The 18,800-nt window shown below is 37.3% G+C and overlaps 1 protein-coding gene across 2 annotated transcripts in view; it reads right to left on the bottom strand.

Annotated features, from left to right (window-relative positions):
- The window catches only part of Tusc3 (tumor suppressor candidate 3), a 142,234-nt gene that overhangs the window by 12,544 nt on the left and 110,890 nt on the right, over positions 1–18,800 (bottom strand). For both annotated transcript variants that reach the window (XM_051169527.1, XM_051169528.1), the window contains exons 7-8: positions 4,493–4,556; positions 98–172 (exon numbers count right to left, since the gene is read on the bottom strand). In XM_051169527.1, coding sequence (XP_051025484.1) covers positions 98–172; positions 4,493–4,556 — 139 coding nt within the window. The remainder of the gene's footprint in view (positions 1–97; positions 173–4,492; positions 4,557–18,800) is intronic.

Genomic DNA, 18,800 nt, shown 5'->3' with positions numbered 1-18,800 from the left:
AAGTCTGTGTTTAGAAAGGGTTGTCCTCTGTTTCCCCTCTGAATTAAATATATCCTGAGACTAAAGCACCACAACAAATACAGCAACATAAACTTACTTCGTCTTTTCCCGACATCCCCTTTGGAGGTTGCTGCTTCATTTAGAAGAACCATCCCCATGGTGATAGCAGCATCTATAGTAGTTGTCAAGGAAACCACAGGCAGGTGCGAATAAAATCTGCTATTCTTTCTTCCTGGATCTGAATATAATGTTCCCGAATGGTTAAAGGACAAATGTGAAAAGAACAATCAATTCTTTGTATATTACCATTACTAATCATTGGATTTGCCTTAAATTTTCAGACTTTCATAGCACATATATGGATTATAGTTTTTTAAAAGTTATAAATGTTCATATTTTACATAACGAACATATGTATGTAACTAAAACATCCTAGGAGCTGGGATCCCAAAAAGAATAAAAAGGAAAAAAGGTAAGGAAGCTAGCAGAGCACCAGTATTCATCTCTTCCTGCGTCCTTCCTGACTGCAGATGCAGTGTGGCTGGCCGCCTCACATCTTGCTGACAAGACTCCATGCCATAATGGACTCTGTCCTCTTCAAAAGTGAGTTCCCAGATTCTTTCCCAAGTTGCAGTTCTCAGATATTTCATCACAGCAACAAGAAAAAGGACACTACTCCCTATGGAATGTGTACCACAACTGATGGGTTTTCTCAGGCCATGCTCCACGATGCCGGGTCTTATAGTAATGGGGTCACTCAATTTCACAAATCAATCTTGTCGTGCTGTTAAAGTACTTCTGATATTATCTACTCCTCAGATTTTAGAACTCACCAACTCTGGAAATATACAGTATGTATCTGTTCAAATGACTAGTGGATTTTAAAAAATGAGAGAAAAAAAATAAAAGAATTTCAGCCCTAAATTTCTTCCATTTCCTTAGTTATGACTTCCTTGTCTTCATTTTGCTTATATGTATGTGAAAATAGCAGCACTAGGTCTCTTGAGTCACCCCTGCCTAGCAAAAACGAAAAGGGTACCACTGGGCTATGTCTATAGAGTTACATGAAGGAAGTCAGAGAAAGGTATGTGGAGTATACATTCCCACACTAAAGTGTTTACATGATGATCTAATATTTAATGTAACTGAACTTCACCAGTTATATTATTGTATTTGATTTCATGCCAGGACTCATTACCCAACACCTGGATAATAATATCCAACTCTTCAAGTTATTCTTTTATGTCATGTAATGACTTCCAAAACATTTTAACCCACAGTGTCAGAAATCAGGTTAGCAAAGGGACCCAGCTGTCTTCTTGGGTTTCTTGTGAATGTTGATCTTCTGGGATTTTAATAGAACAGAGTAGCCAGACTATTAAAATATGCTATTATTATAAAGACATATGAGTACCCAGACTATTAAAATACATTGTTATTATGAGGACGTATGAGTAAAGGAAATGGGCCAAGTCACATCCTCTCAACCAGAACACTTCATAAAGAATAAGGTAGCTTTCACCCTTCATAAAAGAATCTTGTCTATCTACAAATAGAGATCACTATAGAAAACCATGCTGATACAAAGCCATAGCTCTCATCTTAAAGGGAATTAGATGTAGTTTATTATAGAAACATTTTGTGTAATCATGGTCTGGGAACACAGATTCAGGTTACCCCAAATTCTCTGTTCCATTGTGAAAGAAGTTTATGCTATAAGGTTTTATAGAACAAAGAACAAATGTCATTAACAAGGAGAGTTAAAAGCAAATACTGGGTCCATGTGACTGGCAACTACAACAAGCTCAGTCAAGTTTTTCTATTGGATAAAGATGCTACCCAAGTAATTTTTAGTTTTTGTTCATAGAAGCTAGTGCTCTGCTAAGTTAATAGATATTGAATGTTGTTAATTTATTAGTTACAAGATGTAAGTTCAACATAGAGGTGGGTAAGGAATAGTAATGAGGCTTAGACCTAGCCCACAATAAGATAATCCCAGTCCCTCCAGAGCACTGTAGTTTTAGTCAACCATTCAGTCTCTGCAGACACAGCTTCCTTCCATGAATTCTCATACATAACCACAACTGGTCAAAAAGCAGAAAATAACTGATAGTAAGTGGGGTGACCAGTCCCACCGATCCATCTACAAAAGAATTAGTGCACGTATGGCTCACGGAACATCATGGGAAAGGGGTTGGAAAGACTGCTAGAGGCCAGAAGGCCAGGGAGTCGGCTAAGATTGTGTCTTCTAGAAATAGCAGGAACGCTATACTCATGATACCTCCACAACACACTTACCTGAAAAGGCTTGAAGTAAACCAACAACAGACATGGTAACGTGGGAGGTAGAACTATCACAGGGTCCCAACCCTGGGCAAAGAATGACAGACAACCAAGGGCTACTGGGAGAGGGAGAATTAGTCTTCCCCAAGGATGAATTAGCTAACTGTACTATCCACACCACATGCTTATATACAGTGTGTGTGTGTGTGTGTGTGTGTGTGTGTGTGTGTGTGTGTGTGTGTGTGTGTGTGTTTCTGGTAAGCACTTTCATGTCCCCTACCCCAAAGCCTAATGGAAGCTGGTTTAGCTTCTCTCGAGGCCACAGGGTCCTAGCTCTTGCTGCTGCTTTCCCATGGGGTGATGACAGCATATGTTCACTTCAAGATTATACTTTGAGACATTCTAGGTTGTGAATAGTGAATAGTTTATAGTTACATGAGTTGATGAAGATAGAACTATGAACTAAAACAGAATGACTTTTTCTAGAAGCAATATAAAGCACATGTTATTTATTTCACTTAAAATGACGCAATGCTGCTTACTTCTTTCCATGTACTTTTCTCCAAGCCACGACAGAGAACTGTTTTCCCTCTCCCTTTCTCTGTGTGTAACAAACCACTGGTGATATGAAGAACAACACAGTGACAGTAAATATAAATCTTTAACCTATGACACTAGGCTCATTCTGCTTTCTCTTGGGCATTCAGCCAAGTTTTGAATAAAGCAACCTCACTTACTGATGTTTTACAAAAAATAAAGATACTGAAACAAATTATTGTTAAATATGCTAAGTGTAAAATGTCAGTAGACTATTATCGGAAGAAACTAAAAATAAGAACACTTTGAAAATGGATTCCTTAAACTTTTATTAGCAACAAGTGTAAGCTAACATTTAAAGTTGTCCCCTACACCTCATTTTTTAACAGTTCTCTCTGAAGCAGAAATACACAAGACTAAGGAAAAAAAAATCGCTGAAAGAATAAAGGGAATGGGGGCTTTTAATTGTTTTATGTATTGCTGCTAAATCTATATGGAAGACTTCACACTGCTTCTGAAATGTCTTTCTATCCTAAATCTCAGCTTGATGCCAGGAAATAAAACTCCCAAGAGTTCCTGGCACAGGGTGAAGGGAGGTGTGCAACTAGCTTCTCACTGCTATGCATGCCTCAGGGTCAAGGAACTCATGATGTGAACAGGCTGGACCCCAGAAACAAACCAGCAAAGGAAAAAAGAAAAAGTACAACCTGTAAATAAGCAACTCACCTGTACCAAACCTGGAACACACGTAAATAATTAAAATATAAAATGATAGCAAATCTGTCTTTGCTCCATATTTCTTATTTTTCTAAGTCAATGCACATAATAAACTGCAATTACTTGCAACTCAATGTATGGGTCTAACTGCAGCATCAACAGAGAAGGTTGTGACATGAACATCTCCAAAAGATAGTCAACTTGGTTCAGTAAATTAAAGAAACACAGGGTTTAGTTCCCTGGAATAATAAAGCAGGCATTAAACTTCAGGCCTATGGACAGCATCCTTTTAATATAACCTGTAACTGAACAACTAGAAGAGTCCCCTCTCATCTTGGAAGAATGAAATTATTTCAAAGTTTTCTAATACGGGTTTTATGCCTGTGATGATACAATAGGCTATATTTCCTGATCATCTATGTCTTCTGTCATTTTGACCAATAAAATGTATTTCTGTGTCCATCTGTCACTAGTGACATTCCAAGTAGGAAAAGAAATGGGAGATTAAACTAATCTCCATTTTTAACCCTACACTTTCTGTGAGCTCCTTCATCTAGTTCACACAGACCAAGAGTAATATACTGTGTTCTACTATGTACATCAGATGCACACCCTGCTGTTTCACCAAGCCCCTATTAGAGGAAAATTATGTAAGTATGTACAGACCTACAGCAACAACCCCCCCCCACACACAATGTAGCCGGAGATTATCAATGCAGAATAAAATCAATACTTTAACATTCAATAGCCAATATGAAAGAGAAACTTACAATCTGAAAAAAATTCAGCATGATGGAAAATATAGTGCAAATGGAAGCAATTACATAGGAATTAGAAACTTAGTTTTAAAGTTAATATACTTTAAAACTCTTATATTTATTCCCAGAAAAATATTAATCTATTAACAAGAATCTCTCTTTTACCTTTTTCAATCCCTCAGTATTTTAAAGGATACTCAGTACCAGAATGATGTGTGACTCTGCCACAAACTGAGCCTGGCTGCTTCCATGAATGTAGCTCTGTAAATGAAAAAAGTAAGCACAAAATCACAAATGGAGGAAAGGAACTGCTTCAGAGTTCTGTCAAGTATATAACCCCTATAAGCCACCTACCAATTCAGTTCCTATTCATAATTCTTTTGAGTACACTTTAGTAAACTGGAAATAGACTATAGAGTTTTGATGTTATTATAAACTTTAGAAAACAACTTGATCTAAAAAGTCATCTCAATGTATAAAATTTACTTATTAAATACTTTACCATACACACAAACATACACACCAATGACTCTACCAGAGTCCCTTGTAGAGAGAATGGACACCATAAGGTAACAATCACACAAGCAAGGTTTCTGTTTCTTATTGTTTTAAAATTAACCTGCAAAATGTTCAGCGATTCTTTCTTATTGATTACCAACTGATTACCAACATTTGGAATAGAGAGTCAACCTTAAAAAGGCACACACGCCACTAATCCTTAAGCAATTTGTTATAATCTCTTAGGAACTTTGGTGGTTTCTGCAATTGTGTTGTTCTCTTCAACATATTTAGTTCGCACACAATACAACAGATTTGATTACGGCTTCTCATGTATATGTCTATTCTCACAAGCCACTCCAAATGTTTTGTCCTCCCTACTGACTGCTGCTGGTGCTCACACAGAATTAGTGCTCCTTAGGAGTTACTTTAGATAACAGTTCTTGTCTAAGTTTTTCATGTTGGAGAAAAAAACAGAGCACCTTGCAATACAAATGAGAAGCCTCATTGTATCTCCCAACTACATCATCATATCACATAATTGTGCCATTGGATTAAAGAGGTCCCACAAGTTATTTTGTTTAATCTTGTTTTATATAGCAGAATTCTCTCTGTGTTAATTACATGCACACTTAACTAGGAATCAGATTATTCCTTTCTGGTGCTATGTCTGGATTAGTTATAAGAAAATTCAGAGGCAAGGCATGGTGGCACATGCCTTTAATCCCAGCACTCAGGAGGGAGGGGCAGACAGATCTCTGTGAGTTTAAGGCCAGTCTGATCTACAAAGCGAGTCCAGACAGCCAAGGCTACACAGAGAAACCCTGTTTGGAAAAAACCAAAAACCAAAACAAAACATTCAAAAAACACCCAAAAAAAGAAAAAGAAAATTCACTATCATCAATAAAATCAGGAACTCAGATGCTTCTTCAGGTTTTTTTTAAGGGAAAAAACCCCTACATTTTGTCATCAATGTCATTTTTGGTAGTTTATTCTAATGTATCCAGTATTTTATGATGTATTGACGTTTGTGCAGATATGTGCTGGAGGGCATGTGTGGTGGGGAATGGGTGTCAGGGAATGCCTGTGTAAGTCAGAGGACAACTTGGTGGAGTCAGTTCCACCTTTGCGTGGGGTCCAGGGTTCAAGCTCAGGCCAATACACATGCTCAGCAAGAGCTCTCGCTTGCTGAGCCACCTGCTCTACTCCCATATTCTCAAACAGTCTGTCTTCTTACCTCCAGATCTAAGCCATCTTTGTTTCTACTGCTCATCAAGCACTTTAACAGCCCAGCTGCCTCATCTGTAGGTACACTGCTGTGTTCAGACATGTTCTTTAAGCACAGTCTCAGGAAAGTCCTTATATCAGTCACCTCTAATTCACATGGTGAGTTCTAAGTGCTATCATTTAGGCTCATTTCTGTTCTTATATGGAGACTAGTATAACTTTGACAAAGATATATATACCTTTATAACCATAAAGGACTGATCCTCACTAATACACAACAGTGGCGAAATTATTTAAAAAAAAAAAAACAGCAAAGCAAATAAAACACTTCAAATTATACTTGACATCAGGTCTAACTAGCGCTAAGACTCAACCAACAAACCACTGAGTTTTTAATCATAAGGTTAACAATTATATCCATAACAGTATAATAATAGCTATTATTTATGGAGCACTCATTCTATCTGAGGCACTTAAGAATTCTACATGAAGCATACAGAGCAATTTTACGAGCCCTATAAGATTAGTACAATATTTTATTACAGCCATTTCATAGATGAAAGGTGAAAAAAAATCTCCAGATTTTCACAAGCTTTAGGAATTAAACTTTGGTCTTTGTGATTCAAAACTTGGGTTTTTATTCAATTACAGTATGCTGTTATTTGCTCAATGTGTGATAAGCATGTATAATTTCCTGTTTTAATCTCTTAACAATGAAATAAAGAGTTGCATGTCATCTCCTTATGATAAAATGGAACATAGAAATTCTTGGCTCATAGTAATTAGAACGGCATTGTAAGGGCACAGCCAATAGACCAGTGGATCAATGAAATCGAACTGAAGACCTAGAAATGAATCCATACACATATGGTCACTTGATTTTTGACAAAGAAGCCAAATCCATTCAATGGAAAAAGGATAGCATCTTCAACAAATGGTGTTGGTCTAACTGGATGTCTACATGTAGAAAAATGCAAGTGGACCCATATTTGGCACCATGCACAAAACTCAAGTCTTAGTGGATTAAAGACCTAAATGTAAAACCAGAGACACTAAATCGTTTAGAAGAAAAAGTGGGGGAAGAACCTGGAACATATTGGCACAGGAGACAACTTCCTGAACAGAACACCAACACCCCAGGCCTTAACGTCAACAATTAATAAATGGGACCTCATGAGGCTGAGAAGCTTCTGTAAGGCAAGAGACACTGTCAACAGAACAAAGCGACAGCCTACAGACTGGGAAAGGATCTTCACCAACCTTACATCTGACAAAGGTCTAATAACCAAAATATTTAAAGAACTCAAGAAATTAAACACCACCAAACCAAATAACCCAATTGAGAAATGGGGCTCAGAATTAAACAGAGAACTCTCAACAGAGGAATATCAAATGGCTGAGAAACACTTTAATAAATGCTCAATCTCCTTAGTCATCAGGGAAATGCAAAGCAAAACAACTCTCAGATTCCATCTTACATCCATCAGAATGGCTAAGATCAAAAATTCAAGCGACACCACATGCTGGTGAGGATGTGGAGAAAGAGGAGCACTCCTTCATTGCTGGTGGGAATGCAGACTAGTGCAGGCACTTTGGAAATCTGTCTGGCGCTATGTCAGAAAACTGGGAATAGGGCTTCCTCAAGACCCAGCTATTCCACTCCTTGGAATATACCCAGAAGATGCTCCAGCATACAACAGGGACATACGCTCAACCATGTTCACAGCAGCCTTATTCATAATAGCCAGAACCTGGAAACAGCCTAAGTGTCCCACAGTAGAAGAATGGATAAACAAACTGTGGTACATTTACACTATGGCATTCTACCCGGCTATTAAAAACAAGGAAATCCCGAAATTTGTGGACAAATGGATTGAACTTGAAATGATCATAATGACTGAGCTAATCCAGAAACAGAGAGACTCAAATAGTATATACTCACTTATAACTGGACACTAGCCCAAGGGGCATGTCTCATGAAAGTCTACACTTACCAGGAAAGTGGGATAGAGGTGAGGACATCCTAAGGTGAAAGAAATATAGGAGAAAGGGAAATAGATGGATCCAGAGGGTCCTAGAAACCTACAAGAACACTATGATGGGCGTATCTGGGCCCAGGGGTTCTCCTTGATATATGGCACCAACCAAGGACAATATGTGCAGTCATCATCAAACCCCTACCCAGATCTAGCCAAGGGACAGGACATTCTCCACAGTTACGTAGAGACTGGGGACTGACTTTCACACGAACTCTGGTGCTCCATATTTGGCCATGTCTCTTTGATGGGGAGGCCCAATGGCACTTGGAAGAAGGATAGCAGACTACCAAGAAGAAACTTGATACCCTAGCATCATATTCAAGGGGAAGAGGTCCCCCTCAGTCACAGTCATAGGGAAGGGGAATGGGGTGAAAGCAGGAGGGAGGGAGGAATGGGAGGATGCAGGGAATGGGATAGCAAATGAGATGTAATATGAATGATTTTATTTTTCAATAAAAAATTCTTTGCTCAACACTGTACAACAAGTAATTATCTACATGATACCAACAATGATTAAATTTCTTTAAACGTTAATCCTTACTTGGCAGTCAGATAAGCAACCATTAAAACTTTTAGAAATTAAAGTCAGTATTTATATAATTTCCTAAAATACCATAATATATCAATGTAGGATAATATGCCCAAACTTATGTAACAACTGCAAGGCACTCTGCCTATTTTAGAAGCATGAGGAGAAATTCAGAAAAAATTTTAAATGAATGGTTTAAAAACTTCCCTGCTTGCTCTAAGCTACAGACTTTCTCCAGTGGTGCTTGTTAGGGTCACTCAGGAATTTCCACCGCCAAACCCTGTGGTCATTTTCAAGCTGACTTCCCTCACTCCTTCGGAAACTGCTCCACTGGATCACCTCTCCTTTTAGTCATTCTGCTACTTCACTGGATCCACTTCCTCAGGGTCATGATAGTCCTTGCCTTCCAATGCTCAGCTACCTCCAGACTCCACCCGCAGGACTGAAACACAAGGACTGAACACAAACTTTTGAAACACTTTCCTTCTCACTCCAGAACATGCAGTTTCTCTTATCTCTGGGGCAGGCAACTTGATTTGTCCAATTGTTTAGGATAAAACCTAAAAGTTGTCCTTGCATCCCTTTTCCTTGTCTTCTCCTCGTTCAGAAAATACCACGGGCTCTACTTTTAAGGTCATTCCCAATTCAGTGTTTGTCAGCACTTACAGGAAGAACGGGCATTGGTGCCTAAGGAATAAAGTTTAAGATTTACTGTCAGTCAAGTAATCATCACCTCTTGCAGAGCTTATAGCAAAGACTCCTTCATTTTCTTTGCCTCTAGGCTATCAGTCTGTTTGTCACTCAAATTAATCCTGTTTAAATCACATCAGATCCTATCATTACCTTGCTCAGAATCCTTCAATGCTTTCCAAGGTGTGCAAGAAATATCTTTCTATAAAATCCACTTTCTGTTTCCACTCACAACACCTAAGACTTGTGTTTAACTACAATTTGTATGTACAACTAGAGGAAAGAAAGAGAAGAACAACATAACACACCAACACAACACAACAACACAACACATCTGTGTGGGCCTTAGGGTTATTAATTCACCATAATGGATGTGTAGTACCTGTAGCACCACAGAATACTTTGACTCTGCAACCAGCTGTGTACCTTGAATAAACACATCAATTAAACTCAGTTATCTCTACTGTAGAATGAGAACACAAACTATTAATGTTCAATAACTTTAAAAAGTTCTATTAAGTTATTAATATAGTATCTGTCTCTCTATACCAAGTAAAAATACTCAAGCAGGTATCACTAAAATAGCTTCTAATTTATACACATTAAATCGTATATTAAATACTTATGATTAATAAGTATTTACTTATAATTATATTATAATTAATAAGTATTTTTTCACATACAGAATTAGTGGGTTGGCTGATAGTATTAAAAGATAGAACTCAAGGTGGGTGCAGTGGCACACTCCTGTAGTCCCAGCACTCTGGAAGACAGAGGCAGGTAGATCTCAGTGATTTCAAGGCCAGTCTGGTCTACAAAGCAATTCCAGGATAGCCAAGGCCCTACAGAGAAACCCTGCCTCAAAAAACCTAAAATAATAATTTTTTAAAAAGGTGAACTCAGAAATCTTGATCTTTATTCATTTGCTTTTTTTCTTAAAATTACTTTAAGACCAGAAACAACTTGAGATTTTAGGATTTAATTAACCAGCATTAATTTGATTTGTTTACTGAGCAATTAACATACATTAGGCATCCTAGGCTCTTAAGCTCATACATTCAAACTCCAAACACATCTCTAGTAAAGTACAATAGTGAATTCCCTGGTGAACTGTCAGTTGGTGGGGAGGGGTGGTTGTCATCCTTTCTTGTCATAGAGTCACCAAGCCTGTAAGATAAAGGTCTTTTCTTTAGGACCTTTCCATCTCTACTTCTGGAAACACAATTTTTAAATATTGTCAGCTGGGGGGCTGCTGCTCATATATCAACATATAAACTTGAGTGAAGAACGCAATTTAGAGGACATCTTTGGCTAATCCCACCTTAAGACAGCACCCTAACTACCATCTAGTAGAGGCGTTGTGGAATGACACTCTTGTCCTGAAATTCTTTTCTGTGCCAAGTTATTCAGAATACATAAGAGAAATATTTCTTTTTGCAGTTTCTCAGAATAGTTACTAAGAGTCACAATGGATAGTTTTGTTCTGTAAAGACAGGATAGAAAAGTGATGGCACTTAGTGTTAGTATTATTAAAAACTTTCAAGGTGGCCTAAGAATGCCCCACTGTGTCTAACTATATCCTGCCTAAGGCAGAACCAACTGAGCCTTTAATAAAAAGCATGTAAACAGATGAAACAAATCTGAAAGAAGAAAGAGAGGAAGAAGAAAGGTCTGAAGGCATGCATGCAGGCAGGGGTGAGGATGCACCCGGGTCACCAAGAGCACTATGCAAAGTAAGTTGAAATCCCTCACTGCTATTCTAGTAAAAGGTTCCTTTGTCTCCTATGGCCACATTTTTCAGTCCTCTCCTTGGAGCCATTTTTGTATTCCTCAAATTATATCAACTTCTCTAGGCAGGATTATCTTTTATAGGCAGCTACATTGCAGAGCAGATGAGCTGTAGATGATAAAATGGCTTATAAAATCCTTCTGGGTTTGTTTAAAAACAGGGGTACAAACAGGTATTATCTACCTTCAGTGTTAGATTTCTCTAGAGGTTCTTCATACCTTGTGCTTGAGCTTTTTATGTATTTTATTAAATAATTGGCTCAAACTAAAAATGATAATAGCATGTTCATAAAAACTATGATTACCTTCAATTACTTGCCACTAGAAGTACTTTGTAACTGTCAACTCTTAGCAATAACCTGGAATCTACTGTTACTTAAAATTTAGAGGCACTTTTTATTACTTTTCCGAGATAAACTCCTTACATGACCCACAGTAGGTTGTTAAAAGATTTACTCAGTTCAGGTACACTCCCAAATGGTACATCCCAATGATGACTAAAAAGGCTGACCACTTACCTTAAGCCAGTATTTCTCAAAAGAAGTCTCAAATATGTGTGCATCAAATTAACCTAAGATACTTTCTTATATATGTTTTTATACATAGAATAGAGGATGTAAGAAACAGGTGGCGGCAGACCAGAATTTGCATTTCATTTTATTGGAGACTTTCTGGAAAGTGATAACGTTGTGATCATGTAGTTTAGTAAGCTTAGAAGCTCAGAAGAAACATTTTACCAGTGTGTTCTTTAACACAATAAAGAACTGTCACTGCAAACGCAGTAACTTAGAGTTAATATAGAGTAATGGCTGTGAATTAAACAGAATCAACTATAGGAAACTTCCTGACACTAATCAGGGAGGTAATGTTAAGGTTTCCATTGCTTCAGTGAAACACCATGACCAAAAAGCAAGTTGGAGAGGAAAGGTTTTATTTGGCTTACTCTTCCATTTTACTGTTCCTCATTGAAGGACGTAAGGACAAGAACTGAAAACAGGGCAGGGACCTGGAGGCCGAAGCTGATGAAGACGTCATGAAAGGGTGTTGCTTACTGGTTTGCTCAGCTTGCTTTCTTATAGAACCCAGGACCACCTGCCTAGGAGAGGACCCACCCACAATGGGCTGGGTGCTCCTCCATCAATCACTAACTAAGAAAATGTTTTATAGGCTTTCTACAGCTGGATCTTATGGAGGGCATTTTCTCAACTGCAGTTCCCACCTCTAAGATGCCTCCAGCTTTTATCAAGTTGACATGAAACTATCCAGCATAAATATCAACAGACAACATTAACATGTTTCCAAAATGTCTGCTTTCCGTCATCATGTTCAGCAATTTACATGTTCTAGCATAGTGTAAGAGACAAAGTGAAAATCATGGGCATCAGAAATCAAGCCTACTATGGATAGGGACTCCAATGGTAGCTTAGGTGTTCTTAATTGAAAACTTAAAGAAATACAGTGTCAATTTAGCTCTTTTTCCAGGTCAGACAGGGTCTAATTCTGTTCCCACTACACAGTGTGTTGACCTACATATGGAAGTAAAGAACTGTCACTCCTTATAACTATCACTCCTTTACCTAAACTACAGAAACAGACTAGCTCTACCTGAAGTGTGAGAAAAAGGAAAGCAAAACCAACAACAAAGAAACAGTGCAGGAGAGATTATAAGCGGACTCAGCTCAAGGAGCTGGAAGCCTGTGTCTCCTGAGATAGTCAATAGAGACAGGCAGGGCTACCAGACTCTAGGGAAAACATAAAACACCCTGAGCTAAAGGTGCTGGGGAACAGCTGGAGAAATGAGCTGACTTTAAAGAACCACTTCTTCCTTTTGAACAAAACAGGAGCTACAATCATGAGAAAACCTAAGTCTACAGATGAGAGATGAGAGAAAGAAAGCACCATCAGAGTAAGGAAGCTTTAAGTAAAAGCACAGACTCAAAGGTTATTCTTTGAGTCGCCTTCCTCCAAAGAGTTTGAACAGAAAAAAAATTGTTGGTAACACTTTTCTATACTTACAGGTTTCATTTTACTCAGTAACAAAAGAAATTCTGAAATGCATCACGTACTTTTATAGAAATTTCTTTAGTGGTGTTAATTAAAATAGGATCATTATGTTCCTTTTCATTTTACTAACTAAATAGCTAACAGTATGAAATACTGTGACTATGTAATCAATAATGTAAATGCTGTTATAGCTTTGTCACATCAGGTATTTATGGCAAGAATAATTAATTAAATTTTTAGTTTTAACAACTTTTATTACAGAAAACAACAAAAAATTGAGAACTTTCGTCTTTTCTTCCATCCCAGGGGGAACCAATATCTACCAAGCAAAATACCCCTGAACCAAATTCCTAGACTTTTATCTCTCTTTTCTCATGTAGTTATAAATATGGATGACTGCCTTACTCTCAGTACTCCCCTCACAGTGTTTTGAGAATTCTCTATGGGCACAGTATAATGAAAATGGCTGGGTGGTCAGGCATGTTATTCCTTAATAGCAAATCTTTTATAGTAACAGTTAGATGGACCATTTCTCAGATCTGTACTCACTATTGTCCATCACCTCACTAATTGCAATATATGTCTGAGTATTTGTCCTATTACATCAGGCTGGATGATTTGCTACGGCAAGTCCTCTAGTGTAGTAATTCAGGTAACTTTAAGTTATACTCTTGAGACTTCTTTAATATGGTCTTAAGAGCATCCCTCTTAAAGTTCACATAATACTACTGCTTTGGAAATCCACTATTATGCATTTTCTCCAGCTGTCTAGGTCTACTGTATTATGCTTAACCAATATGCAAAGATACCACCACTGACCTTTGGCGTCTCAGATTTTACCTTTGTACTTCATGTGAAGTATGGAGTGATAGCACGATAAATGACACTAGGAAACGAAAACGGCACCAATAAGGACTGCGACATTAGATGTCAACACGCAGTTGACAATACCTCTGCAAGAGATGTCCAATAATGAATGCTACTGGTCTAACCTGTTAACCTGCCAAATGAGACCGTACAGTATTGGCACGTTTCTGTTTTTAAATCTATGTATTTAAATATTAGCAATATCAATCTTTACTTTCATTTAGTACACTATCAATATGAATCCACATGCATGAGTATTCTTTATGTAATGTATAAGAATATGAAATATAAATTCTGCTTTTCCTATAAGAATATAGCAGTGACTATAATACCCATCTTCAAGAAAAGTTCCATACCTTTATTATTAAAGAAATTGTGATTCTATAACAAGCAGTATGGAATAGGCATGTTTTATAACTAACCTAGGATTCAGTTTCCTCACCTGTAAAATAGGGATAAAAGATTTTCTCATTTAATGATTGTTACAGGACCATCACAAGCTGCCAGCAGACTACTGATTACGTATTTATCTGACTGAACACAGAGGAATTGAACTGTTGCCCACTAGAAGCTTCACCTATTGACTTGTATTCATTGTGCTGATTTTTTTTTATATTACTGGAAGAGAAAAATAATCAGTATTACCCAATTAAATGTCCTGTGACTTAAAAAACACCTGTCCGCAAGATATATAGGGGCAACAGTGGCACAGATGTTATAGGAGTAACCAGCTACCTTCTGACTAGATTTAAAGCCTGCTGCATGAGATAAAACTTATACCTGACACTGCTAAAGTGGTGAAGAACCTGAGATTACATACCTAGGCTTAGTGATAAACCTAATACTATTATTCTACTAAAGACCATAATAATAAAATTACTTCTAATAATACATACTTATAGAGCAGAGAAGTTTCTTCTTGTAGTAAAATGAAGAGACCTATAACAGGACAATGAGATACTTTGGGGCCTTCCATCAAGGCTGCTCTATGCACAAGAGGGTTAGAAAATTTAAGAGACTTTAATGAAACAGCGTTGTCTACACTCAATAGCACTAAATACTGCTGGGCATTGGTGGCGCATGCCTTTAATCCCAGAACTCAGGAGGCAGAGGCAGGCGGATTATTTTGAGTTTGAGGCCAGCCTGGTCTGCAAAGTTAGTCCAGGACAGCCAAGGCTACACAGAGAAACCCTGTCTCAAAGACAAAACAAAAACCAAACAACAACAACAACAAAACCAAAATAACACTAAATACACATAAATTCAGAGACTATGAACAAGATCTGTACCCGTTCAAACCAGATAGAAATGCCAACACTGAGAAAGAAAAGTAGTTACAAAGTGACATGCTTAACCAAAAAGTTCTTTGAAATTGACATATGTTGAGAAAGGTAAAATCAGTTTTCTCCAAGTAAGTGTCACTGCATACATCAACCACACTCCAGGACAAGTCCCATGACCAGGAGTAGTTGATCAATAAAAAAAAAAAAAAAGCATGACAACATGACGTTCTGTTCGTTTGGTACACATTTTTGTTTTGTCTTATTAATATTCATTTTTGTTTTGTTTTTGGTGTGTATGTTTTGATAATTTTTATTTTGTTTTTTTCTGTTTGTTTTTTGAGAGAAAGAGAAAGAACAGAAGCTGGGTAGGAAAGGAGAGAGTGGGATGAGGAAGAAGTGAGAATGAGGAATGAATATGATTAAAATACACTGTATGAGGGAACTTTTAAATAAAAATTAAAACTATAAAAGAAAAGTATAAAACAGAGTAACCCTTGCTGACAATGTTACTGTGTAACATATGGCAGGTATATTACTAGGCATTTGAGATAAAATGAAGTTGGACTTTTTGTCAGCCTCTGTGGCGGCTTATGTGCTGTTTTTGTCACGGGGAAGATGAAGAAAATTGAGACTATGAAACACTTTGATATGTTTTGAGATAATGGAAATTCAATTGCCTATGAGATTTTTGTAAAGTTCTATATGAACAATAAAAGAGCAATTCTGAATGACTTAAAAGTGGTGAGAGTGAGGAAAGGATACAATTTAAGAACAAAAGAGGTACAAGTTATACACCACGAAAAATGTCTTTGTTTCTGAGCAGATTTTAAAAAGACATTTGGAAAGAAGCACATACAAGGAAAATGGAATAAGGTCCAGAAGAAAGCCTTAAAACAAAAATGTGTTTAAGGGATAATACAAAGGCCATCATATTGGTGAAGATTTAGACTTTGGAGGATTGAATTTTAGTCAAGGCAGAGGGGGAAGATCCAAATAACAAAAATAGAGATGAAAGGTGTACACATCAATAGACACTGAAGAAATTCAGAAAATCATAAGGACATATTTTGAAAATATGCAATTAAACAAATAGGAAAAGTCAAAAGAAATGGATAATTTTCTTGATATATACCACCTACAAAAGTTAAATAAAGACCAGACAATATATTTTAACAGACTTATAATCCCTAATAAAATAGAAGCACTAATTAAAAATCTTCTGACAGCAATAAGAATGACCAGGGCCAAAGGTTTTTAGTGCAAAATTCTACCAGTTTTTCAGAGTTAATGCCAACACAGCTCAAATTATTACATAAAATATATAAATTACATAAAATATAAAAATCAATAAATTTAACCCATCATATAAACAGACTGAAAGACAAAAAATAAGCATTATCTCTTTGCATGCAGAAAAGCCTTTTACAAAATCCAATATTCATTCATGATAAATGTCCAGGAGGAAATAAGAATACAAGAGGCACACATTATAGAGGCAAACTTGCCCTAAATATAGATAAAGTCAAAGCCATTCCAATAAAACCAGAAATAAGACAAGGCTGTCCACCTTTCCCATACCTATTCAATACAGTACTTGAAGTCTTTACTACAGCAGTAAGACAGATGAAGGAGTTCAAGAGTACACGGACAGGAAGGGATGAAGCCAAAATATCTTCATCAGACTTAAGTGCTCCTGTCAGTAGTGCCCTAGTGACCTAACCTCCAGCTCTGATCACTCTACATGTAATCGATCATGATCTGGCTTATATTTGTCACTTTGTAAAGAGAGTAAGCACTTCAACACAATGGACTGTGTCTCGGTGCTTAGCATATCATGCTTGGAATACAGGCTTTTAAATATTTATTCTTCAATCTCTGTACTCTTACCTCAAAGTTTCTCAGGTGATCATGTAGTCTACTGCTCAAAAGCCCTTGAAAATAACATACCTCCCACAGAGCACTCATAGACCTTGACCATCCAGAACAAATACCTCCTAACTAATAATAAACTCAACATCTGAGAACGACTGCTTGTGTTTCAATGGATGAGAAAAAAGTAAACAAGAAACACCACATTTGCGTAAGAGCAGTATGTATCCACAAGATAATTAATCATGTAAGGCAAACATAAAATCTCAGCTTCAAGAACTGTTGCGTGACCATCTAAAATTTATAAACTATAGATCCTAATCTGTCTCTTGTCAAGACCCATACAGAAGGAACAGCAAAACAACTCCAGAAGTCATGGAATGTGGCCCACTGGTTACCATAACCACGATGGGTGCCTCAGAAAGGCATAACCCAAGGACTCCATGTCCTGAGGACTCCATGCTGTTATGGAGCACAGCTCTGCTTGCTGTCCTTGCAGTCACCACATCCCTCATAATATATGAATAAGTTGTATGAAAACTCTAAGGGGGCTTCTAGCCCCTCACTGGGCAGTGTATATGGCACTCACAGTAACAATGCCTGATTTCTTTCGAGCATTGCTGCTGGAGCAGATTAATGATTCAACCATCATCCTTTTAAAGAATCTGCAGATGTACACTGCTAACAATGACCATTATCCTCAGAAAGAACTTGGGAAAGATAGTTTAGTAAGGTCAGGTTAAGATGCTTTTGTCAGTGGCTCTAATACAGAAAATATTGAGGAACAATTTGAAGTTCAGAAAGGTACACTTCTTAAAATTGGGCTAGAAACATTTTTAGGTCAGGGAGCAAGAGCAATATCTGAAATTAGCACAGGCTGATATGACTCTCTCACTGAAGCTGGTCTGGTGTTCAAGGTGATGATTAATTTCTTGCACCCATTTTTGCCTTCAGCTTCCTGATAGGATTTAATAAAAAATTGTTAATGAGTAAACGTGCACCTTGAGGATTTAGAGTAGAAATGACTGGTTTTTATATAAAAGTTTAGTTTTGTGATTCTTTTAAGAATTTTATAGGATTGCTCTTAAAAATAAATAATTGATTCTATCTTTGTAACCAACAATTGCAGCGTGCTAGCAAAGAGAGACTGGCTGAGAAAATTACCTTGCCTGCTTCCACTTTGTTAATCGTAACATGTTAGTTACAACTGTATATGGATTTTTTTAAAGAATAATTTGATTTTTATATTTGTTTTTCCTGAATACATAAAACATTTGATCATGTGAGAGTATTAGGGAACATCTTTTTTTCCTACATATACTTAGTGTATTCATTCACTTAATGAAAACAGAATATAATGACATTGTAATTTTTATACTGACTGAAAGATTTTGCTGGCATATATAAGCTAAGGGAGAAAAGGTAAAAGTTGTTGGAGCCCCTCTTTGGAGTTTGCGCCATTGTGTGTGTGTGTGTGTGTGTGTGTGTGTGTGTGTGTGTGTGTGTGTGTGTGTGTGTGTTTTTCCTCCCTCCCTTCCTTCCCTTCAATGTCAGCAGGCCCCAACCAGTTGCAATCAGTTCTGGCCTAGAGGCTCAAGCTTTGTACCCTCAGAGAAGTTTTCTGGGTGATTAGTCGCCAACTCTATACATGGCTTCAGTTTATCCTGTGGTGTTGAAGCTCATCTACAACAGCCTCTCCATCATGTAATGA

Source organism: Acomys russatus, chromosome 27, assembly GCF_903995435.1.
Source record: "Acomys russatus chromosome 27, mAcoRus1.1, whole genome shotgun sequence".
Classification (NCBI taxonomy): domain Eukaryota; kingdom Metazoa; phylum Chordata; class Mammalia; order Rodentia; family Muridae; genus Acomys; species Acomys russatus.
Note: the sequence above shows the minus strand (reverse complement) of the source record. Positions and strands in the feature narration are given on the sequence as shown.